General features: G+C 40.7%; 1 protein-coding gene across 5 annotated transcripts; it reads right to left on the reverse strand.

Annotated features, from left to right (window-relative positions):
- Positions 1-301: 301 nt before the first annotated feature.
- LOC113343733 (basic proline-rich protein-like) lies at positions 302-5,393 on the reverse strand. 5 transcript variants are annotated; one of them, XM_026587861.1, is made up of 9 exons: positions 5,198-5,393; positions 4,974-5,067; positions 3,989-4,074; positions 2,763-2,812; positions 2,583-2,649; positions 2,423-2,504; positions 1,817-2,226; positions 1,202-1,696; positions 302-763 (listed from the first exon to the last, which is right to left on the reverse strand). In XM_026587861.1, exons 1-9 carry the CDS (start codon positions 5,276-5,278, stop codon positions 533-535), a joined length of 1,596 nt encoding a protein of 531 aa, XP_026443646.1. In that variant the 5' UTR covers positions 5,279-5,393; the 3' UTR covers positions 302-532. The 5 variants fall into 5 exon arrangements, with proteins under 5 accessions (XP_026443646.1, XP_026443647.1, XP_026443650.1 ...); XM_026587862.1 differs by having other exon boundaries at positions 2,763-3,081; positions 5,198-5,362; XM_026587865.1 differs by lacking the exon at positions 5,198-5,393 and adding an exon at positions 3,334-3,434 and having other exon boundaries at positions 4,974-5,005.
- Between the last annotated feature and the right edge of the window lie 20,019 nt (positions 5,394-25,412).

The following is a 25,412-nucleotide window of genomic DNA, read 5'->3' on the forward strand; positions in this document are numbered from 1 at the left end:
TTTTTTGGTTGGAAAGATTGGCATCTATAGCCGAAAGAGCTTTAATAGACACTTTGTAGGAGTCTGTCTCTTTCCCAGTGAGTCAAAAGACAGTTGGGGTGATGCAAGTTCCTCTAGAAGAAAACAGAATAGATTATTGCTCAAAATCCTATCCAAAACTGGATTTTCAACATGAAACAGGTTCAGCCCATCTCCTTACTGGTCATGGAATAACTACTTCATTGATTGAGCACCCATTCCTTCCTGTTTTTGTTGATATGACTTAGACTGTTGCTTTATTTTAACTTATACTACCAATTCATGGAAGCAATGTTTATCTGAGATTGAGATTCAAATTTAAGTTAACGATAAAATTAGAAAAATTATAATTACAATTTAACAGTACAATCCAAGATTTCAAGGTTTACATAGATTTGATAAAAACGGAATCTACCATTGAAAGAAAAAAAACAAGCGCTAAGATTCTAACCTGTAACAATTAACAGGATGAAAAATTCTCCCTTGAAGAACTTGTTTGCCAGACTACAATTTCTCAACTATCAAGTGCACCGAGGGCTTTCATGTCCTCCAAAAAGGCCATATAAGAGTCGTCAACACTTTGTGGCTTTGGTGCATTTGAGGGCTTCACAGTCTCCGGCTTCCTGATGGCTGCTACAGGTGCTGCTGCTGGTCGTGGTGTTGCCGTTGTTTGTGCTAATTGTGGGACCTTAGATTTTGTTTTCTGGACAGCCGTCTCTCTTCTCACTCGTACAGATGCAGGAACCTGGAATTTGGACAAGACAACGTTAGAATTCAAAGGAAGCTGAAACAAATTGCAGACATAAGACATAAACAGTACCAGTAAAACACCATCAAGGTAGATTTAGAGGTCTCATCAATAACATTCCATTTGTATTGCTTTACTATCACAAACAAGTTTGAACTGCAAATAGATTAACTGGTTCTGGATCAGTTTGGTGCTGGGCCACATGCAAAAGAAAAAGGATAATTGCTGGAACATCTCTATTAACATAGGCAACTTGAGGTTCTCATTAGATACTGACCTACAAATAACTAGATTAGCCATTTTTAGTAGCTACCACAATTTCACACCCTTAGGTCCAAAGATAAGAGACTCGGATCCAAAGATATGAGAGATGGGGAATGTGTTTTAGTTTCTGTTTACAGGCAGAAAGCATATAGCAGAGAGAAATAAACTCACCATAGCTGTAAGTTCAGGAGTATGCTGTGCCAGCGGCCTCTTCACAACTGTAGATGCTGCCGACTTAACATAAGATAGCTTCTGGGGTGCTGAAGATCTAAAAGCACTGTAAGTGTCTTCCTGCTGGAAGCTAGGAGGAGGGCCAGGTGGAAGTGGTGGTCTCATCATTGGTGGTGGTCCAGGTGGAGGACCAAAGAGTGGTCTTGGCATTGGTGGCAGAACCATGCCAGGAAGTCCAGGACGAGGAGGAAGTCCTGGGACAGATAATGGTGGTCCTGGAGGAGGTGGGGGTGGAGGCAAACGAGCAATACCTGGGGGTAGTATATCCGGCTGTATGGTATGGACTAAGGCAGGCCTTGGCACTTGCTGATTTGGAGGTGGTGGTGGAGGTGGTGGAAGCATGTTAATGACATCCTTGGTCCCTGTAAAACTATTGGCATCAGACTTAGGTGGCAATCCGGGAGGTGGGGGTGGTGGAGGAAGCATAACCAGCAGCTGCAGAGAGAAAGAGATAGATGTTACTGCAGAATGTTGTTGGTATTTGAACAAGTGTTAAATCACCAAACAGGTTTTAAAAAAAAGGAAAAAAAAAAAAGGAAAAAGAAAGAATCTTACATGCTCAGACTCTTTAACATTTGAGCCATCTGATGGCGCAGATTGACCCATCTCACTAGCATTTGTACCAGGTGGAGGTGGCTGAGTAGAGCGGGGTGGCGGTGGAGGTGGAGGAAGTGAAGTGGGAACAGAACCTTGTTCTTTGGGTGGTGGTGGACCAGGAGGAGGTGGAGGTAGTGATGGTGGGGGCAATGCACTACCTAAATTAGCAGCAGCAGGTTGAGGTGGCATTGGAGGTGGAGGAGGTAGAGGCAATGTAGACACATCCCCGAGGCCTAATTCACTAGAGTCTGGCAAGGGTGGTGGTGCAGGAGGGGGAGGGGGGCCACCCAATTCCCCTTCCTCTGACTCTGCATTTGAAGATGATGCTCCGACACTAGATGAAGCTGCAGACAAGGGAATCCTGGGTCCTGCATTACAAAAGCAAAGAAGAGAAATAAAGTTATTGATGACAGTGAACATCCATAGAAAGAATAAACATCATAAGTTAACGTAAGGAACACCGCGAGCAGAGCGACAGAAGTAAGTGGGCTGTGGCCATGTCAGAATTTGCACCTATTTGTATCTAATAAACATAAGTTAATATAACATAAGAACTCAATTGACCTATTGATGATTTGTACATGGGAGGCTTTCCAGGAGGAGGTGCTCCAGTAGGGTTCAGTGTAGGATGATAATATACAGAATCCTGCAAGAGGAAAACCATTAGAATAAAATGTTGGGCAGCAAATAGGTTAGAAGTCATCTCGAAGGACGGGAAAAGTACCTCTGGCTTTGGATGTTTCGCTCTCTCTTCTTCTTCAGCAGTTCGTCTCCGAGGGGGCCCTAAGTGGCTGTTGAAAATAACAAAACCATATGCAATTAAGGATGGAACTAGAGTAAGAACATAAATAAGGACTCACTAGTTAGTGCATACATGATGCACAAACAAAGATGACTTCTTCACCTGAACATAACTGACGTCTCACCCTTGTCCTTCGCTTTCTCTTCAAACTCCTGTTTAAAGGAGGAAACTGTAGTTAGAATGGTATCGCTGTTCTATAAATAACTAAAGTAGTCAAGAACATACAAAATAAAGTGTTAACAATAACATGCGGAAGAATTGATAGAGTGACTTAGTATCAAATATTACAAAAGGAAAACAAAATCTAGATAGTCTATGAAATATTTATTCCGTTTGATTGCCCGCTCCTCAAACTTCCAGATGCGAATATGGTTGCTCAAACTTCGTAAACTACACAGCCTTTATTACTACTATAGCAGTCCTGTTTTGACACCAGAACAGATACATCCTTAGGGATCCACATTATAATTAATCAAAAATTTCTAGCATAAATTGAACAACAGGCAGAGTTGGATACTGGAAGACTGAAAAAAAGAAATGGGTCAGAGGGCATGTGCCTAGAATTTGACACCCATCAAGACTCCAGAGTGAGTGTGTGTGCTTGTATTTCTCTTCTAAGAACGTAAAACTATGAATATCTAGTTAGAAAAGGATAATGTTAGAACAAGCTTACAAAGAAGCAAACGCCGTCGTATAGATCACTTTAGGAATGTCGCATTACAACGTTTGCCAGTTATATATTACGTGCATGAATTGAAGAGACTCGGACTCCTTCTTCAAACACAATCATTAACAGAAAAATAGTCAAGTGTTGAAAAACGACAATCACCAATAGGTGTATAAGGAAGAATTTCACTGCACCTTGGAACTATCCAAAAGTTACCATACAAACGGATAACTCTAACAACAAACACAATAGTTAGTTGACAGCAGCATTGCAACTGGAAATGATTTTAACTTTATTGTCACTAGAAATTCTTTTGTTACTTTATCTACACATACGTAATTTATTAAAATTGAGCAGTATCTAGCTTAGTCTTTCTTGCTTGAAAATCAACTGAATTCACTTAGATAGCAACATGAAGATACTATTTGCTAACTGCTTCATTTAATCTCTAAATTTGTACTGTATGTTTGTGTCTGGGTTTTAACTAGGAACACCAACTGATGCATTGTTCCGCTTTTGAAGACAGGGTTCAGTGTGTCTAACGAATAAGTTGTAAAATATCTATGTTTCAACTGGGAACATCAACTTAAAGGGGAAAACGAAAGATGTGACAAGTTAAACAAAAAAGACCATACACGGATGTAAAAGAAAAACCATGTACCTTCCTTTTCTTAATAACAAGGTTAAGAGTGTCCTCAAGCTGTCTCTTTTTGTGTTTCCTTGCCTTGTCCAGAGCACCGTCCGCCTCTGCACCAGTTAACAGTCACTAGTAAAATTTCACATCAAAATTTGTCCAACAGTGGGAGATTTAGTGACCAAAACACGTTACCAAACAAAAAAGAGGTAAACAAAGTGGATTTATGGATCTAATGTGCAGTTGTAGGTGGAACACTTAAAAGATCAAACTCAAACTAATGACTATACCTAATCTTAGTCACATCCCTGAGGTGTAACTAAAAAATAGGGTTACCAAACAATAGGGTTATTCTTAGTCTTTACATGATCAGAGATTCAGAAGTCATGTTGGGACTTCCTGAGAAATAATGATCTCATGGGAGAGGTCTAATAGTTGCAATGAGTGCAAGGGCAACATTAACGAAGTCCTCTATCAGGAAATGAGTATATATTCCATCACAACCTAATGATATGAGCTCAATTCTAGTCTACCCTAACATTGAGATTTATCGAACCACCAAATGGATCACTGGATTAAATATTCTCCTCTTTACAACTTATAATTGGCGGCCATAGGCCCTCTTATGGTGATTCAAAGTGATTCCTGTTGGTTACAAAATAGCGTCCCCTAAGGCCCCAAGCAAGAAAAGTAAGTAACAACAACTTTATCCAATATGACTTCAATTTCTTACGCCAGCACCCACCGTGTCAGCAGTTACCAGTGGTATCTAATTGGATCTCCAACTAAACTGATGACTCCTGCACAATTGTTGAATTTGAAACCCTATCTAAGGACATAGGGTTCAAGCTAAGAAGGAATTATTAGCTAGTACATAAATCATAGGCAGTAATAGCACAATCACGGTAGCAATTCTTACAATTTCAACAAAAACCTTTCAGTTGACAATGCAGTTCAATTAACTCAATTTTCAATAACACGACAAACCATCAAAGTAAAAAAAAGGACTTACTCATCATTTCCAACTTATCAATCTGTTCTTTAAGAGTATCGGGATCTTTTTTCAAAATCCCAACTTCTCTCACCTTCTTTCTTTCTTTCTTGTTCTGTCAAACCAAAAGAAAATTATCAATTCGTCAATCTATAGAAAATTGACTGCACAATTATATCCCAATTTCAAAAAAAGAAAAAAAACATAAACCCTAAAAATCAATAATGGAAGGTTTTTTAAAATACCCTTTTTAATTCTTTCCTTCGTATTTCTTTTCGATATGCATCTGTTGGATTCATCGTTTTCCCTCCTTTCGTTGTCTTCATCTTCTTCCCTCTGTAGACTTACGAACTTCTTTTGAGATTTTCTGATGTTTTCGTTTGTTTTTTTTTAAACAAGAGGATGTTTTCGTTTGTTAATGGAGAAAACTGAAAAAATAAATATACTGATTTATCTCTCTCACTTCGTATAAGTTTTATACGAGAGATAATTTCACGCGCTCACGCGCGATTCGGTGTTGGACGGGAAAACCGATTGTCTTTGGGTCGTCCCCGAACTTCCCCTTGGTTGGACGCCTTGTCTTAAGCCGGATTCGCCACTTTGGCACCACTATGGGTATGGGAAAGTGGCAAACGAGTCTAAATCTGTTCACACTCCTCTAACGAGTGTATATTTCACATATTATTCTGATTGGTTGATTATTTAACTAATGGTCACATTACTCTCCATGTTTAGAATTACGATCCTCGTTATATAATTCCCTAAATTAAATCAAGGGTAGAGATTGAAATGTGAAATATACACTTGTTAAGGAGTGTGCACGAATTTGGACTCGTGGCAAACAGACAAACATAATGTATTAATTGGTAAATTTCCACTTAACGCGTTGAGGTGGAGTTTCACCGAATGTAGAGATTCTACTGGTCGGGAATTGACCCAAATTTATATTACCGACGACGTAGTGTTGGTCGTTTAGTGTAATCTACATCCCTTAGTTATTATTCATCCAATCCAGCATGTACAAATTAATCATATAGAAATATTCAATCTTTCATACATTTCAACTCGCACTTACTCTACAACTTTCATTGGAAATGTTGGTCTTATTCATGTTTGAATATCAGTTGCTTCATTTGGGAAGAAGATGTTGGTCTTATTCGTGTTTGAATATCAGTTGCAAGTGATGTATGTATGAATCTTACCAATTTCAATTTATGGGACAATGTTTTTCATTAGTTTGCGGCGTTCGTCAGTATTGAAAATTCAAGAGGTAGGAAAAACCTTGAGCTTGGCTATCATCAAAGATCATGTGACAAACTGAATTGTCCACCAAATAACGAGTGAGTATCTTAATAACTTTTAGTAAATAATTTTGAATGACTGAGTTTTAGTAAATATTTTTTTTTGATACCCTAGACTAGTGGTCCATAGGCTACATCCAAACTCCTTAAACTGGAGTGGATTTTGGCAATTACAGGGTTCGAACCCCTACCTCCGCAGTGGAAGGGAGCATGCCAACCACCAGACCACTTGGTGATTGGCAATAAATAAAATTCATTTTATCTCTATATTCAAAAAACTTTGGCTTGTATCAATTTATATGAAGTCAACAATAGACAATTTAATTGTGATGCAATCTTATGAACTCTTTAAGATTCATGTGTCTGGATTCAATGTTGATTAAGTGCTATGTAAGGAAGCGTAAAAAGGGTCTGGATTTGAACATTAATTTCATTAATAAAAAGAAAACAATCATGCCAACCGCTTGAAAGTATATTACATTTATAAACCACTGATTTCCCTGACCACTAAAAATCCATCCAACCAGGTTTTCGATTAAGAGTGTTGTTCAACACGACAGAGAGAACTCACTGCATAAAGTCTGGGATGGTAGTTAAGTAAAATCAAGAGAATCATCTTCAAACCTTGAAAAGTAACCTGAGGGGATTATTCGTGCGGAGGGGAACACGATAGAAATCTTGAAATGGGTGAGCTTGAGATGGGTAAAATGTTGATGTGGTTGGGAAATTGGGGTATAAAGAGTACATTGCCGATCTACTTCAATATTCAAGCCAGCACCAGGATTTTGTAGCTCAGTTGCTTAACTGTCAATCCATCACCAAGAGTTTCTAGCTGAGATGCTTCTATGTCAAAGCCTCTTACATCACATGTTGGTATTTGAGTCTCTTGCACAATATTTGGGGCAGAACGATGACTTCCACGACTTCTCACATTTATATGGCTTCCAAGAGTAAAAACCAGAAGGAGAACCTATACCTCCACCACCACCATAAAAAGCATTTTCACCACCATTACCACCACCGTCAAAGGTAGAAACAGTATCACCACCAAAAGAAGAACCTGCACCACCATGACCGCCACAACGAGTGGAAGAACCTGGATTACATAGGTTAAACATTAGGTTATCCCTTATTTGATTCATCTCCCCCTCTTTAATGCAAACAAGCCAAAATGATAATCCTTACTCATTTTTTGGTTCACCAAACGGAATAGGACTAAAATGCTTAACGGAATAGGGACCTTTTGGTTAATATATATCTAAACAAGGACAGAAATGATTAACATATTAGGACCTAAAAATAATAATCTGTGAAACCGTTTATTTACAGAAACGCCATTTTTATAAAAAAAAAAAGACAAATATTTCAAAACTTCGTATCTTCCAAATGGTACGTCGGATTTTTGTGAATTTTATATATTTGGAAAGCTCTTTGAATTACTTACGCAATGAGCATAAACAACAATATCAAAATTTTATTTTTTAATGTATTTATAGTTCTCCAAAAAACTAGCTATAATTTAAAGGTAAATTAAAAGAACCTATGTAACTTTTATATGTTGCCTATATGATACTCAAATCAAATACTTCACTAGATACACTATAAAATTACTTAGAAGAATCTATAGATTATAATTTGGAATACAATTGATTACCTCGGTTTCTTTAAAAGTGATATTTACACTTTTTCATTTTTACCTAATAATAAGCCAAATTTGAAAATAAAATGAAAGTACTGATTTTTAAGAAACGGAAGGAAAAATTAAGAAAAAGTAATGTCGTTGACGTGCATCGCACGTGCCCACTACTTATCTTAGTAAGTGAAGTGTCTGTAATTTGTCTACATAATATTCAAACTCTTTCAACTTGTCATGGTACGGCTCATGTGCATCATGTACCCCATAGCAAGAATTAGTCCAATCGAGATCTTGAGAAGTAGTTGAACCATAACAGTGTCTCCGCACATCCAAAGAAAACTCTGTATAGCTGACGATGAAGTTCTTTGACTATTAGGATACGAAAAGGCAGCGGGTGTTGGTAATAGAGGTTGGGAAGGAAGATAATGACCAGCAAGTGAAATCCTACCTAAAGCTGGCAAATCCATCCCACTCAAAAATATTGGTTGAAAAGCAATATTACACTTGAAAATCTTGTTAACCAATCAAGGTACTCATATTCATCTCTAAAAGCATGGATAACTTGTTCAACCTCTTCCCAAGGTTGTTCATTCTTTATCAAATCTAACCAATCATTATGAGAAATCTCTCCACTTGGATCGGGGTTGATGGCTATTACTTTTCTGCCTTGTAGTTGAAGAAGGTGTATTTCTCAAGTAAGACTGAATAACATAATCCTTTTTTAGCTTAGTTCCAGCATCCTATGGCTTCCATACTATGGTACTCATTAATGTTCAACACACCATGATAACATTTTTATGGCATGTTGAACATAGTTGTTGAATCTTATGAACCAAGGAAGCGTTTTGAGCATCATCAACCTGAGATGACACCCAATTATCTACATGGTAGTTATATATAAATTAAAAACGTCATTTGTGTCACAAAGATATGGTTCACCAACACGGAAGTAAGTATACAACCAGTATGAAAATAATAACATTAGCGCTAGTGCATTACCATTTCAAGAATAAAATAAACATAAATAAGTAATGAATTTTGGTTTTGGTTTTTTACCTTCAAGACTCCCAAAAAACCATTCAGGCTTGATTTGGAGCCCGCGCATGATCCGAGGCTTATGCTCAGTTTAGATAGAACTGAAGATTTCCTGACTAATGTTGGTGCTCGTTCTAAATCTTCTTAGGTTTCGGAAAAAACTAAGCAATGTCAATGAGATAGTGTTTAGAAATAGACATTGGCCTAGTACGTGTAACACAAATAGTTGTTTGAGCTCATCAAAATGCTCAGGCTATAAATATTGGTGATTCCTCTCTCTTGTTACTTTATTTATTTAATTATTCAAAACACTCTGTAACTCAAACACCCTTAATCCATGGTCTTTATTTGTTTGTGATGTGGGTTTCCTTTTTCATTACCACAGAATAGTGAAAGTTGCTCTTGTCATCTTCTTTGATGTGGGTCTCCTTCTTCATCACCACAGAACAATGAAAGTTGTTCTTGTCATCTTCCTTGTGACTCCGACTTCACTTGGTCAAACCTAACCAAATCTCTCACATATAATTACCAATTATTGATGGTGGATTTTTGACGAATGAGAAAATCGTAAAATGGCCTCTAACCAGCAGTAATAACATCATAATTTTGTATGTCTCTGACCTGACATCAGAAGTATGAATTCATATTTTATATTCCACAAGAGAATTATAAAATTATAATAAAGCTCTTTTTACAAAAATCTTTGATTTATCATGTAAACTCTTCAAAGCATAAATATATACGACAAAATTAGAGCCTTGCCCGACTGAGATATCAATATTACACATACTTTTTTTATTATTTTTACTGCATGACTCACTATTTGTTGTTGTATTCAAAACTCACTTTGTTGAAACTTTAAAACACTAGTGGTGCTTTTTGCAACACTCCAGATGTTTTCTAATTGCCCAAAATATACATTCAGAATGGCTATGATGCTTCTATCATCTCGTACCTCGTTCGTGAATCAATATGATGCTCTCGGATAGATTGACTACTAGTATAGAGTGGCTCATTAATTAATTCTAGTGATACATAACCAATTGAATTCCTATAAAATATTTTATTTTCGACAAAATATATCACTACTTCAATTTGTTAGACCATTGCTCGGTTGAACCCCCAACCGTTGATATGTCAAGTTTGGTTGTCATATTTTAGTTCAAAAACTTGAGTCGCTTGATTAGATTACCAAAATCAACTTCGTTAGGTTAGACTAGGAAGTCTATAAATGTTGAAAAAAACTCGCAATACTTTGAAGAACCTGAAGACATGTCGACATCGACGAACACATTATCCTTTTATTCAAAGTTAGTAATACAAGACTTGACTTGTTTCAATTTCTATGTATGTTGCTTTCAATTCGCTTATATTGAAAACATAGCATGCGAAGTTATATATATGAATCTCTAGTATTGGTGACTTAATCATTGTATTGTGAGCAAAGTGTCAAGGATAAATATACAAGTTGTATTAAAACATTGGTATATTGAAATACGAAATATAACGTTTATCTTTTGAACTTCGCATTTGTGACCATACTATCTCCATAATTCATTACTAGATTGTGTGATGAACTTTGAGTTGATTTCATACCTAGAAAACTATGTTTAACTATGTGAGTTTAAGGAAGTACACTTACGAAACTTGATTCATAGTTGAAAGGAATCAAAGAGATTTAATGGTTTGCTTGGTATCTCTAGAAAGACGGATCCTTACCTTGGGGATCACTTGCAGGACCGACCCCTAATAACAATTGTGTTTCCGGTTCTTCGTATACAATTTAGGGTTTACGTGGAATTCAGAATATGAGTTGTTATTTAGGAAAGTCCATTATGTCAACATAATAAGTAAGTTGAACATGTGCTAAAATCTTATTTATTTAATGTTCAAAGATATTCCTTGATACTCAAGGTGAGATCCCAAACCGAAAAATTTGAGAATCTTTTTTAGGGTTTTTGAATTTATATGTCTTTAATCGTTTCTGCCGATTTTGGTAATTCCGGTAAGTGAGTGAGAAACAGATCTAAACCCTAAACAAATGTACTGCACGGGAGAGTATTAATTGACTTGTATCAGAAGGTGAAAAATTTTGGGAAAGCTAGCAAAGTTTCCTTTCTGAGTATTGTATTTCTCTTTGACCAAAAACTTGTGTCTTGGTGGAAATAGGTAAGACCTATTTATACAAGTCTAAGTGAAACGTACTCTGGCCTCGTAAGAAAAAGAAACGGATGAGTTAAATGGGAAGAGGTGGTAACGCCTGGTATTGATGGAAGTTGATGGAATTGATGTTCCATAGTGAAAGAGCGTTTCACCATTACTTCATGCATTTACTAACCGTTTTATTCTTAATACACTGTCTTGAAACGGGCATCTGTGTATGCCGCACGCTGTAAGCCGCCAAACCAAAACCCTAAAGAGCATCCCCATTTTGTGACATGTATTGATGTCTCGAGTGTTTTCGTGGAAAACGTGTACCATGTCGCTGGTGTTTGATAAGTTAAGCTTGAGAGACGTGCCGGCTCAATGGCGACCTTCGACGGTCGAGATTTTGCATCTTAAGAGGAATCGTGGCCTTTGATGTAGGCGCGGCATGCCAAAGTGCAAGGGTTGCACGGCATGTGCCAATGGCTTGTGTGGAATGCCTTGGATGTAGTTTGCACATCGGGTGCAAGTGGTAATGCCAAAATGCAAGTGTTGCATGGCATGTGCCGATGGGGCGTGTAGCGGCTTCTGGCCCTAGGTTTGCATGGCTTGGCATGCTAGGTTGCAAGGGTCGCTTGGCATGTGTCAATGGCACGTGTGGCGGCTTGGCCCTAGGTTTGCACGACTTGTCATGCTAGGTTGCAAGCGTTGCTTGGCATGTGTCAATGGCGCGTGTGGAGGCTTGGCCCTAGGTTTGCACGGCTTGGCATGCTAGGTTGCAAGCGTTTCTTGGCATAAACGACGCGTGTGGCGGCTTGGCCCCTAGGTTTGCACGGCTTGGCATGCTAGGTTGCAAGCGTTGCTTGGCATGTGCCAATGGCGCGTGTGGTGGATTGTCCCCTAGGTTTGCACAGCTTGGCATGCTAGGTTGCAACCGTTGCTTGGCATGTGCCAATGGCCCGTGTGGCGGCTTGGAAGGGAAACTCTTGCAAGGGAAGCGCTTGCGGTTCAGGGTTTGACACGCCGAAACCCTAATTAGCGCCCTTTACTAGAATCGCTGTAGAATCCGCGTACAGACTCGGATTTTGACGGTCCACCCCTTTATCGGACACGAAACAGAATTCTCCATCTCCTCACTCGGGAATATTTAGGTTTTGAGCTGGGGATAAAACGGCCCGACAGTAAAACCAGGAGAATTCGGAAGGGGTGGCAGTATGGCCAAGGTTAGATTTTGGTTGTACGGCTGGCATGGTATGCCTTTGGCGTGCAAAGAGTGCGTGGTATGTGCGTTTGGCACATGTGGCATGGTTGGCATGCCTTGGTGTGGAGACGTGGCTAGCATGTCTGGCATGCTGCTGGCACGGTGGTGCAGCTGGCATGCTGCTGGCACGGTGGTTGGGCTGGCATGTCTGGTATGCTGCTGGCACGGTGGTGCGGATGGCATGTCTGGCATGCTGCTGGCAATGTGGTGCGGCTGGCATGTCTGGCACGCTGCTGGCACAGTGGTGCGGGAATTAGAGTTTGGTGTATCAAAACCCTAATTTAGCGTTAAAAAAGGTACCCCGGTAATTTTTGTGTAAGCGCGTTAAATGCTCTAATAAATGTGTTAGTGTCACCGGTGACATCATGCTATACGTGAGGTTTTACGGTTTTACCCCTGGTCCTAAAACCACCATCAATATTAAGTCCCCTGCTTAGCTTGTAACATGGGCCTTGTTGCGAGGTAAGCATAAGATAGTGTAAGACGAAGATAGAACTGAGACAGTAAGTCATGAAAGAGGGCCGAGGATATTTGTCTGACCTTTTTCGAGATGTAAGTAGAATCCGCAATCCTTGCATCTGGTAGCTTTGCACGAATCCCAGTATGACTAAGTGTCTTTGGGGCCAGGCTTTGGGACGCGAGGCGGAGCTGCTAGCATAGACTTGGCATGAAAGGGATTTGTCAGCACCAATGGGATAAGAATGGGCGTGGGTCGCTTGGCAAAGCATGGCGTCGGCAAGGGGAAACGCAGGTTGCCAGCAAGGCTCTGACATGGTCCACTGGTAAGGCGTTGGCATGGAAAGCGCGGATTATCCTGGCTGGCACGGAGCGTTGGCATTGGATGGGATTATCATGAAAGGCGCGGGGTGTTGCAAAAGCTGACGTGGAGCGTTGGCAAGACTGGCACTGGAAAGGAAAGCGCGGATGTCTTGAGAGTGGCAAGGCTTGCTCTTGTGGGCCCGATCGCCTTTCTTCATGCGCGGCTTTAATAGGGAATTCTTTCCTTATTCAAAAATATTTTTCGAGAGGTAGGTAGCATCCGCAATCCTTTTATCTGGTAGCTTTGCGCAAATCCCGGTATGATTGGGTGTCTTCAGGGCTAGGCTTTGGAACGCGAGGCGGAGCTGCTAGCATAGACTTGGCATGAAGGGGACCCATTAGCACTGACGGGCATGGAACGGGTGTGGGCCGCTCTGTAAAGCGCTTGGCAAGGAATGGCGCTGGTAAGGGAAGCGCTTTGGAAGGAAACGCTTGCAAGGGAAGCGCTTGCGGTTTAGGGTTTGACACGTCGCAACCCTGATTAGCGTCCTTTACTAGAATCGTTGTAGAATCCGCGTACAGACTCATATTTTGACGGTCTTCCCCTTTATCGGACACGAAACAGAATTCTCTATCTTCCGTATTGGCAATATTTAAATTTCGAGCTCGCTTATGAGGTGAAAACGGCCCGACAGTGAAAATCAGGAAGAAGTCAGGAGGGATGTTGCGGGCCCGGGGTGGCATAGTCGTGCGCCAGTCACCTATTCCCGTTCATGGAGCAAGAAGGAATCTTCATTCTTTTCAAGCTCTAAAAACTCTGTTCGCATGGAAAGAGGTATCGACCCTCTTCTGTTTTCTGTTGCTCGTCCGGGTCCGTGCTTTCGTTCGCAGTGTCTCTCTAGTGGATTCCAAAATTTAACAAACTCCATTGCATTCTTGGGATGGATGGATGAAACATACGCTTGGCAGCGATCATGTCAGGGCTAACCTTGGAGGTTGTGGTTGCGTTGTCGGTCCATCCTTGACTTTAGGTTGTTCAGTGTCTGGACCTTCCGATCAGGACGATGATATGCTGTGGATGATTGTATGGTAGAAATATCTCGAAGCCACAGGATGAAATAGATGAGTTGGGAGACATTCTGTTGCCGATGTGCTTCTATCAAGTCTTCAAGTACTTTGTACCAAGAGACATCCTTTGAACCAGCTTCTGAATCTTGGACTGTCATATGGAATAGGATGCTGTGAGCAGTCCCCAGTAATCTTCTTGTTAAATCCGATGACATGGCCGAATATGTGAATGTATCCTTGTGGTGTGCTTTTGGAGTCTTCGATGTACATGTACGGCTTCATGTTGAGAAATTCTTGCGGATCGTAAAACTTCGGCAGCGATGATGTTGAAATCAGACATAACCAGGTTGAGGGGAGTGAAAGCGTCCCATACTGGTAGTCCCCATGTGTAGCTTATTTTCATTGCATCTCCCTGAATCCACGTCCACGGGATTTGATGCAAGCTTATTGTACTCTTTTATATGTGATGCCGGGATGCTCTGAATATCACATGGATGAAATATTCTTTGATGGTCATCGGGATGGACTGCGATGATCAGTGCCCAGTCGCGCTCTTCTTTAGTTTCTGAAGTTGTTTCCTCTGGGCAGGCTTGGGATCCGTCGCGGCCTCGTAGAGTGTCGAAGGCGTCTTCTATATAGAGAGGTGATGATATTCTTGCGCTGCACCCTTGAAGAGTAGACGACCTTGTTGTGGCTATGGTCTTTTTGATTGATTGTGTCTTCCGAGCTTTAACAGTGAAGGGATTCCGTATATATCCTCAGTCCCCAAGTATGGTTTACATGTTTCCATCTTTGTAGTGATTGCTGCTGTGGTGAAGCTCTGGCTGATATCAACAAATGAGCGGAAACAGTTCTTGGTAGCAGATGTAGTCAGAGGAGACTGCATTGTCGTGGTAACAAGGTAGGTTGGCTGGAATTGTACGGGCATCCATGGAAGTAAAAGGATTGGCTGGATGTGTTAGCGAGCAAACTGTCCATGATCACGAGTTTTGGCGGGAAGGGTTAAAAGGCGGCCATGACTACGAATAATGGTTGGTTGTGATCATGATCCTTGACATGGGGAGCGCGGTGGTACGATCCTTTGCAGGAAGAAGCGGCATTGAAGCAGCTTTGGTTCTTGGAGAGGATGTTGAAACTTAGGAAGCCAAACGCTGAAGTTTCGACTTCGGATCCTGGAGTAGTTTATGGAAAGAACGCTGAAGCGGAGCGGCTGTTGGAGCGAATGTTAAAGCGGAGCGGCTGCTGAAGCGAACATTGAAGCGGAGCCGCTGGAGAGGCTGCATCAATCAGTGTGTTGTAAGGTTGGACATACTTCAAGCGGACAGTGGTTAGGAGTCCCCAGTTCCATCTATCAATCGTGCTCTCCAAGGGAGGTTGGGATTTGGGGACGATTTCTCTGGTTGGAAAAGGCTGCTTCCCTGATGCGGTACGGTCGAGGGCTGCAAATATGTCTTGACGTTGTTCCTTGGGGAAACATAGAATCTCATATAAATGTTTCATCACGGACTGTACAGTTTTGTGGTCGAAGTCCCGAGAAATCATGTGTCTCTTAACAAGAAGAAAGTCTTCGTGAACTCAGGGGGTTTGATGATTTTCTTTGCTTCGATTTTGGAGAAGTCGTTCCTGATCTTTACGTGTGATGAAATCGGATTGCTGATTCCCTACGGGGCGTTCAAGTGCAACGCTAGAAGGATGTAAGCTGCTAGCGCTGGGAAGATGTAAGCTGCTGTAAAGATCCAAGCTGTTGTAAAGATGCAAGATGGAAGTGAAAGTGTGACGCTGGAAGGACGCAATATGTCAGCTCCCTGGAAAAGATGCAAGATATCGGCGCTGGAAACATGTAAATTGCCGGTGTCGGAAGGACGCAAGCTGTCAGCGCTGGAAGATGAAAGTTGTCGGTGCCGGAAGGACGCAAGGTGTCAGCGCTGGAAGACGCAAGTTGCCAGTGCTGGAAGGACGCAAGTTGTCAGCGCGCTGGAAAAGATGCAAGTTGCTAGCCCTGGAAAGATGCAAGTTGTTAGCGCTGCATCTTGTTGGAACGAGCTCTGGCTTGACATGGACGCTGGCTTGGCATGGCGTTGGCTTGGCGTGGGCGCTGGTTCCGGCGTGGGCGCTGGTTCCGGCGTGGGCGCTGTCTTGGCCTGGCGCGGTAGCAATAAAGCGGGCCAGCATATTCCAGGTATGTACTCCAGCGTTTCTTGTGTTGGTGCAAACCCTGGCCATAGGTACGCCTCCCATAAACCTGTAGAAATATTGTTCTTCTCTTCGAATATTACCGTGGTAGCGTCAGCTACCTCATGAATAGTGACTGGTAATCGTTATGATTCAAAGTAGGTACACATGGGCATGCAACTGATTCCATGAAAACTGGGCGTTAGGGTTTTTCTGAGATCCAAGGTTGCAGGCCAAGGCGACTGAAGGTCCTTCTGCGGACGTGGTCAAACAACAAGAGGCGGAGGTTGGAAGGCTGTCCAAAGAGTTGGAGCTGAAACAGGCGGTCCTCCAAATGACGAAGGACGTCTTCTTCGAGAAGAGAAAACCACTGTTGAATGGCTTCCTTTGGATGCACTTCTGTCTTCTGAAATTATTTTTTTTTTGAAAGGCAAATGAAACACCTGGCTTATGGTTTTGATTTTCTGGATTTCTGGGTTGATAGACAAGTGTTACCTATGAGGGTTTTGGGTTATTATTCGGGATGAACCGTTTTAGGATGATGCCGTTTTTTGGTTATGATTGTAAGTGATACGAACATCCCAGGGAAGATATGGAATCGTGAACATTGCGTGTTGGTAGATGGCATGGGATGAAACATAACATGGCTATTGGTTTTGTCATTCTCGTGAAAACTTGAAATTGTAAACAATATATATTCTGTCTAGGCAAGACTTACTCGGTTTCCCGGATCTCCTGATGAAAAGGGGATCCTCCGTGTGTTAGATCGAGTTTTGTGGGAAGCACCGACGCGATTGTGGGAAGTCCCCAGTCGTTTTGAGTCACTTGATGACTGGATCGTTTGCTTTCGGTTTCTGTGAAGTCCCCAACCGTCTCTTGCGGTCTGCCGTCCTGATGTCTGGATCGAAGTATGAGATCGAGGATTGAAAACTAATATTGTAAACGAAAGATCAATCTCCCACTGTGGTCGCCAATTGTTTATGGGTGAAAATCGTTTCTGCCGATTTTGTAATTCCGGTAAGTGAGTGAGAAACAGATCTAAACCCTAAACAAATGTACTGCACGGGAGTACTTTAGATTCGAGAGATCAATCTGTACAACTCCGGCCTAAACCAAGAAATGGACGTTCCGGATTTGCTTCGGTCACAAAGAGGAGGAGAAGGGCTGGTTTAGGAAGGGAAGCGAAGAGAGTGTTGAGACCAGAACAGTTCTGGAAGAGTATTACTTGACTTGTATCAGAAGGGGAAAGATTTTGGGAAAGCTAGCAAAGTTTCCTTTCTGAGTATTGTATTTCTCTTTGACCAAAAACTTGTGTCTTGGTGGAAATAGGTAAGACCTATTTATACAAGTCTAAGTGAAACGTACTCTGGCCTCGTAAGAAAAAGAAATGGATGAGTTAAATGGGAAGAGGTGGTAACACCTGGTATTGATGGAATTTGATGGAATTGATGTTCAATAGTGAAAGAGCGTTTCACCATTACTTCCTGCATTTACTAACTGTTTTATTCTTAATACACTGTCTTGAAACTGGCATTTGTGTATGCCGCACGCTGTAAACCGCCAAACCAAAACCCTAAAGAGCATCCCCCAGTTTGTGAAATGTATTGATGTCTCGAGTGTTTTCGTGGAAAACGTGTAGCATGTCGCTGGTGTTTGATAAGTTGATCTTGAGAGACATGCCGACTCAGTAGCGACCTTCGACGGTCGAGATTTTGCATCTTAAGAGGAATCGTGGCCTTTGATGTAGGTGCGGAATGCCAAAGTGCAAGGGTTGCACGGCATGTGCCAATGGCTTGTGTGGAATGCCTTGGTTGTAGGTTGCACATCGGGTGCAAGTGGTAATGCCAAAATGCAAGTGTTGCATGGCATGTGCCGATGGCTTGCGTAGCGGCTTTTGGCCCTAGGTTTGCACGGCTTGGCATGCTAAGTTGCAAGGGTCGCTTGGCATGTGCCAATGGCGCGTGTGGCGGCTTGGCCCTAGGTTTGTACGGCTTCGCATGCTAGGTTGCAAGCGTTGCTTGGCATGTGCCAATGGCGCATGTGGCGGCTTGGCCCTAGGTTTGCAAGACTTGGCATGCTAGGTTGCAAGCGTTGCTTGGCATGTGCCAACGGCGCGTGTGGCGGCTTGGCCCTAGGTTTGCACGACTTGGCATGTGCCAACGGCGCGTGTGGCGGCTTGGCCCCTAGGTTTGCACGGCTTGCATGTTAGGTTGCAAGCATTGCTTGGCATATGCCAATAGCGCGTGTGGAGGCTTGGAAGGGAAGCGCTTGGAAGGGAAGCGCTTTGGAAGGGAAACGCTTGCAAGGGAAGCGCTTGCGGTTTAGGGTTTGACACGCCGAAACCCTAATTAGCGCCCTTTACTAGAATCGCTGTAGATTCCGCGTACGAACTCCGATCTTGACGGTCCTCCCTTTATCGGACACGCAACAAAATTCTCCATCTCCTTACGCGGGGATATATAGGTTTTGAGCTTTGTTAGGGGGCTAAAACAGCCCGACAGTAAAACCAGGAAAAATTCGGAAGGGGTGGCAGTATGGCCAAGGTTAGATTTTGGTTGTACGGCTGGCATGGTATGCCTTTGGCGTGAAAAGAGTGCGTGGTATGTGCGTTTGGCACATGTGGCATGGTTGGCATGCCTTGGCGCGCGAAGATTGCGCGGTATGTGCGTTTGGCACATGTGGCATGGTTGGCATGCCTTGGTGTGGAGACGTGTCTGGCATGCTGCTGGCACGGTGGTGCGGCTGGCATGTGTGGCATGCTACTGTCACTGTGGTGCGGCTGGCATGTCTGGCATGCTGCTGTCACGGTGGTGCGGCTGGCATGTCTGGAAGGAATTAGGGTTTGGTGTATCGAAACCCTAATTTAGCGTTAAAAAAGGTACCCCGGTAATTTTTGTGTAAGCGCGTTAAATGCTCTAATAAATGTGTTAGTGTCACCGGTGACGTCATGCTATAGTGAGGTTTTACGATTTTACCCCTGGTCCTAAAACCACCATCAACACCAGTATGTAAAACATATCTTTGGAGAATATATTAGTAGAGTATGCTTTGAGTTGTCATCCATGAGAGATTTCAGTATATTAGTTGGATATTAGCTGGAATTAGACAAAACCGAAACTTGGTATTTATTGCATATGTTTTAATATTTTTTGTTATGGAAATCCTTGGTGTCCAAAATACCTTGGTCTATAAATAGTGAAGTTTGTTCTTCTTACAAACTTATCCCAAAATGCACGTATTTAATTTGTAGTCAGTGCGGGAACCCAACTAGTAGTATTATTCGTAATACTCACCTGGAGAGGAGAGTAAGCTAATTAGGAGAAATCTCTTATGTCCACTTCATGTAAAGACTTATGCGGGATCAGGAAGCATCTTAAAGTACAGTTGGTGGGAAACTATAATCGTATTGTTATTTTAGTTTTAGATTATTGATTTGATTGACTAATGGTAGCTGAACCTTGATAATCACTAGTTTGTTTATAATACTTGAGTGTGTATTCGGAATTGAAATTAAGGTTTAATAGTCTGCAAACAAATTGAAGTTTCGGAACTACCGATAATTTCAGAATTGATAATCACTAGTATGCAAACAAATCACTATTTATGAATTTGGGTAGGAGCACTGTCGATATTGTCTCCCACAAATAATACTTGGGTGTGTATTCGGAATTGAAATTAGGGTTTGTTGGATAATTCTGAAACATGTATGCTTGACTGCACTAGTTATGGGTAAGAGAAACTCTAGGAGTGGTAAACCTACTGATCTTGCAAATCAATTTCTCTTGAATATCCTTCCGCTTATAATCTTAATATTGAAAAGATCTTTTTTCCCAACATGATCAAAGACAAACATGAATCTGCATTACTTATAGATAATCCATGTTTTGAAAAATACCAAGCTCTTAAAGGAATGGGATTTATTGATGAGAAGAAGTTTGATCCAGAGGTTTCAGATGCAAGCTATGTGAAGTTTGTCCGGGATCGAGGATGGGTAAGACTCTTCGATGTTGACAAATATTCACATGATGTGGTAAGAGTTTTATATGCTAATATTCATAATCATGAAAAACTTATTTTTGATACTCTTGTTGATTGCTAACTTATTCAAGTCAATCGTAAAGTGATCTGATGTCATTAAGTACAATGTGGAACGTAATCATATGGTAAAGAAGTTGATATAGCTACGACTTCAACTTGCCTTATCGGAAAAATGATTGACTGGGATAAAGGAAGATTACCAACTAAAGAGTTACCCTTTGAGTTAAGGGTTTATGGAAACCCTGCCACTGCCACTCTTTTTGCCAGTGCTAGAGACAAGTCTAATTGGGACAAGGATTTTGCTAAGTTTGTATATTTTCATCGGTAAAAGGATAAACATATAGATCTTTGTGGAATAATCATACATAAAATGATTAATATCTATGAACATCCTACTTTGATGGGTTCTTATAGGAATCTTGGTTATCCTTGTCTCGTTACTAAGATTTGCAAATGTATGAAGATTGATTCTGAAAAAGTGGGAGTCTAACAAACACACACGATATTTAGCTTAGCAATCTGTATGAAAAAATTCCAATATACTTTCGAGAGAATCAACTAGATAGTCAGACTCAATCTCAATAAAAGTATATCCAAGAGTTATATCTTTGTTTCACAATGTAATCAACAAATCAAACAGATAGAAATCCGTGAGCCTGATTATTATGTGAAACAACTTGAACGGTACCAAAGACCAATGTTCAAGTATCAATCAATATAATCAACAACCAAAGGTTGGATTCTCTAATTGATTGAACTATGCACAACCTGTGATATTTCTATTATATAGCAAAATATAATGCGGAAAAGAAATAACACAGACACCATAAATTTTGTTAACGAGGAAACCGCAAATGCATAAAAACCATGGGACCTAGTCCATATTTGAACACCACACTGTATTAAGCCGCTACAGATACTAGCCTACTCCAAGTTAACTTCAGACTGGAATGTAGTTGAGCCCTAACCAATCTCACACTGATCAAGGTACAATTGCGTTCCTTATGCCTCTTGAACCACGTCGGATTCTGCGCACTTGATTCCCTTAGTTGATCTCACCCACAACTAAGAGTTGCTACGACCCAAAGTCGAAGACTTGATAAACAAATCTGCCTCACACAGAAAAGTCTATTGTATAGATAAATCTGTCTACGACAGATATACCTACGAGTTTTGTTCCGTCTTTTGATAAATCAAGGTGAACATGAACCAATTGATAAACCAGACTTATATTCCCCGAAGAACAGCCTAGTATAATCAATCACCTCACAATAATCTTAATCGATTAACAAAATAAGATATTGTGGAATCACAAACGATGAGACGAAGATGTTTGTGACTACTTTTCAATCTTTCCTATCGGAGAATAAATCTCAAGCAACTCTTAAAGAAGATAATACTCAATCACGATAGAAAACAACAAGATCAGAACACGCAACTACAGAGAAAATAGTTGGGTCTGGCTTCACAATCCCAATGAAGTCTTCAAGTCGTTAACCTACAGGGTTTCGTGAAAAACCTAAGGTTAAAGGAGAATCGACTCTAGTTGCAACTAGTATCACACAGGATGTGTGGGGATTAGGTTTCCCAGTTGCCAGAGTTCTCCTTTATAAAGTCTTCAAATCAGGGTTTGCAATCGCATTCAATATTCACCGTTAGATGAAAACCTGATTAGATTCAAGTTAATATCTTTCAACCGTTAGATCGAACTTAGCTTGTTATACACAAATGAAATGTACCATCATTTAGATAAAGGTAATCGTACCTAAACTTGTACACTTAGTTGGTTCAACAATAGTTAACCAATGGTTAGCCATATAAGCACTTTCATATCAACCTTGTTCATCTTTATCATAACTAGTTCAAATGACTCAAATGAAACTAGTTAGACAGTTGTTCAATTGTTTATATTCTCATAGAAGTATACAAGACACAATTGAAGCAAAATCGATTTTGATTCACTCCAATCATTTCATGAACATTATAGCCACGGTTTGCAAAAGATTGCATTTATTATAATATAAATGTATTAGTTCATGGACAACCCGATTTTAGAACATAACCTACTTAAGTATGCAAACGGGTACGCATACCTAAGTAGCCGAAATGAGTTTGGTTACGCCAGTACGCGTACGGGTACGCATACCATTTTACACTTTCAAACTCCAGCAGAAATTCACGGATGTAGATGGGGAAAAACGGTTCGCTGATTTTTTAGGAAATTGAAGAGAAGGACGTGTTGTCGAGACTCCTCAATCGTGCAAACTGTTCAACCTCACACAGATGCACTGCAAAGGGAGTGCTTAGATTCGAGAGATAAATCTGTAGGACTCCGTCCTAAACCAAGTCAATGGCCATTCCAGAGTCAATTCGGTCACAAAGAGGGAGATGGGTTGATCTGTAGGAGAGAAGCTTGGAACTGTGTGGGATCAGTGATGATCAAGGATTGTGAATGTGTTGAAGGTTTCTGTGAACCGTTGAGTTCAAAGTAAGTTCTGGTCGGTTGATGGAATTTCTGAGAGTGATGACTCGAAAAATTGTCTTGTCTCAATCATGGATCCAGAAACTTATTTATATTGTCAGAATAAACACCTTGATCCCTGTAAGTGTGATGGTTTCTTGAGTGAAAGAGTGGGAAAGTGGGAAATCGTGGTAAAACCAGTTCCAGGTCGTGCAAAGACTTGTTAACCGTCCAACCACTACTTTGCTAACTCCTTCAACTTTTTTCACGACTTACTCATATTTCTCATCGTGGATGAATCCACGTGCCGTAGTCCGCCAAACCAAAACCATAATTGATATCCCCCCATGTGACGTGATTTGATGTCTCACGAATCGTAGAGTCTGCATGACAGACATGTATTTAATTAGTCAGTTGTTGACTGTTTAGACAATGAGTCTAGGTTTTGTTGAATTGAGCATGAGTGACTAATGCTCAGTGATTCATGGATCGAACATGTCTGTTGAGATGTATAGTTCTTTGAATGATGTTGACATTACACATATTAGCAAAGATTGTAAATTCGATGACTGAGCATCGATTCGATGAATTACTGAATATTGATAGTTGGATAAATATTCAAGCAACTGAGCAAGTATTTCTCAATTCGACAAATCACTCAATATTGATAGTTGGATCAATATTCGAGCAACTAAGAAAATATTGCTCAATTCGACGAATTACTGATAAATTACTGAATATTGATAATTGGATCAATATTTGAGCAACTAAGAAAGTATTTCTCAATTCGACGAATTACTGATAAATTACTTAATATTGATAGTTGGCTCAATATTTGAGCAACTGAGCAAGTATTTCTCAATTCGACGAATTATTTATTGGTGACGTAACCCAATAAAATATTAACTAAAATATTGGTAGACTACCGAATATTATGTAATTAATCCAGATGTTGATTCCTGGATCAACATAAATTTATTAGTGTTTGAACTTGCTCAGAATGATGATTTGTGGAGCGTTTGTTCGAAACCCTAATTTTTAATCAATTGTTCGTCAATTGATGAATTGCTGAAAATAGGTCATGAGTGAGGGAGGGACCGACCACATGGGATAATGGACGACCATGTGAGGCCCAATTGCTAGAGTGAGCGTGCACCAGGGTTCCGAGTTGACCAATTGGTGAAAGAATGATGATTAAATGTCGGTTTCATCATTTATTAAAATAGTGCTCGTCTGAGCATTAAGTAATAAAACCTAATTTATGGAGAAGTGAGGGACCGACCAAAAGGGAATGAAACCGTCCCTTGGTGGTCGTGGGACCAGCTGATGGTCGTTTGAGCAAATTCCAAGTTGGTTGGAAAGAGTTTGGACCCAATATGAGCAATCGAGCAAATTAGGTCAAAATTATAAGAATGTGTGGGACCGGCTCCTTGCAAGCCTTAGGGACAGCCTTCATCGGTCAAGGAAGCATTCCCGTGTCACCATAATGTCCGTGTCTCATTCCTGAGAGTTTCGATATTTTTCGATATGCGTTTGAGCAATATTTTGAATTTTCAGCAGAGTTCGATCTTTGACTGAAATTCTTGATTTTGCTCGAATGAGCAAGTAGAAGTTTGTTCGTTTGATCAAAAATTGGAAAATATTAAAATAATGATATTTTAATATTTGGCGTGAGTAGCCTAGTCGGTCATGTGACCATTTGAGTTTTGGCTTTTTCATGGTTTGAGCAATATTTGAGAAAATATGAAGAAACCATGAATTTTGTTCAAACGGAGGAGTTTCATGAGATGAGGGAAATAATAATTATGAAATACTAGGGATTGTAAAGTGTGGGACCGGCCATGGCTAGGGCATGGCCGGCCGGCTGGGTTGCCCGGTCCCACAACACCTTTCCTTCTTTTTTATTATTTTTTATGAAACCATGAAAATATGGAGAAACCATGAGTTTTGCTCAAACAAGGAAAATTGCTAGAATAAAGGAGTTTTCATGAGTTCATGAAAATAATGAAATAATTAAAATAAAGGAAAAGGGTGTGGGGGACCGGTCACGGCGGCATGACCGGCCGGTCGGTGGGCCTGGTCCCCTAGACGCCACTTTATTATTTTAATATTATATTCTCTCTCCTATTCTGTGTAGGATTCCTCGTTTGTCCATATTTTCGAATGCTCGTTCATGCATTGGGGTGCTCGTTCGTGCATCATTGTTGAGTACATTTGCACCATTTTATGGGGATTACTCAGTGATAGTCCAGATGCCCGGTTGTTGAGTATTTATTACTAATTCATGAAATTTAGTGGAGAATGATTCATGAAACCGAGTAATAAAGGTGAGTAGTTATTTATTATCAATACATAAGATAAGTCGTGGATTCGATTATGGATTCAGAATAATAAAATGAGCATTACCATCCCATAGGATCGTGGAATCGACTACAGAATCGAAGTAATAAAATTGTTTATTACCATTCCATGAGATCAGCCGTGGGTTCGATCGTGAAATCGGAGTAATGAGATAAAATAGACTATCTTCTAGGAATTCAGTGGTGAATGTCACTGTAGAATTAATCTATTGCAGAAGGAATAT

This window comes from Papaver somniferum, unplaced genomic scaffold, assembly GCF_003573695.1.
Source record: "Papaver somniferum cultivar HN1 unplaced genomic scaffold, ASM357369v1 unplaced-scaffold_65, whole genome shotgun sequence".
Taxonomy (NCBI): domain Eukaryota; kingdom Viridiplantae; phylum Streptophyta; class Magnoliopsida; order Ranunculales; family Papaveraceae; genus Papaver; species Papaver somniferum.

What these genes read in the sequence shown, in the direction of transcription:
- LOC113343733 (XM_026587861.1), bottom strand. Translation starts at nt 5,278, where the DNA reads ATGAAGACAACGAAAGGAGGGAAAACGATGAATCCAACAGATGCATAT. An exon ending in CATGTACAAATCATCAATAG is followed by an intron (nt 2,227 to 2,422) that starts GTCAATTGAGTT and finishes TTTGTAATGCAG; the next exon opens with GACCCAGGATTCCCTTGTCT. An exon ending in ATGTTAAAGAGTCTGAGCAT is followed by an intron (nt 1,697 to 1,816) that starts GTAAGATTCTTT and finishes TTCTCTCTGCAG; the next exon opens with CTGCTGGTTATGCTTCCTCC.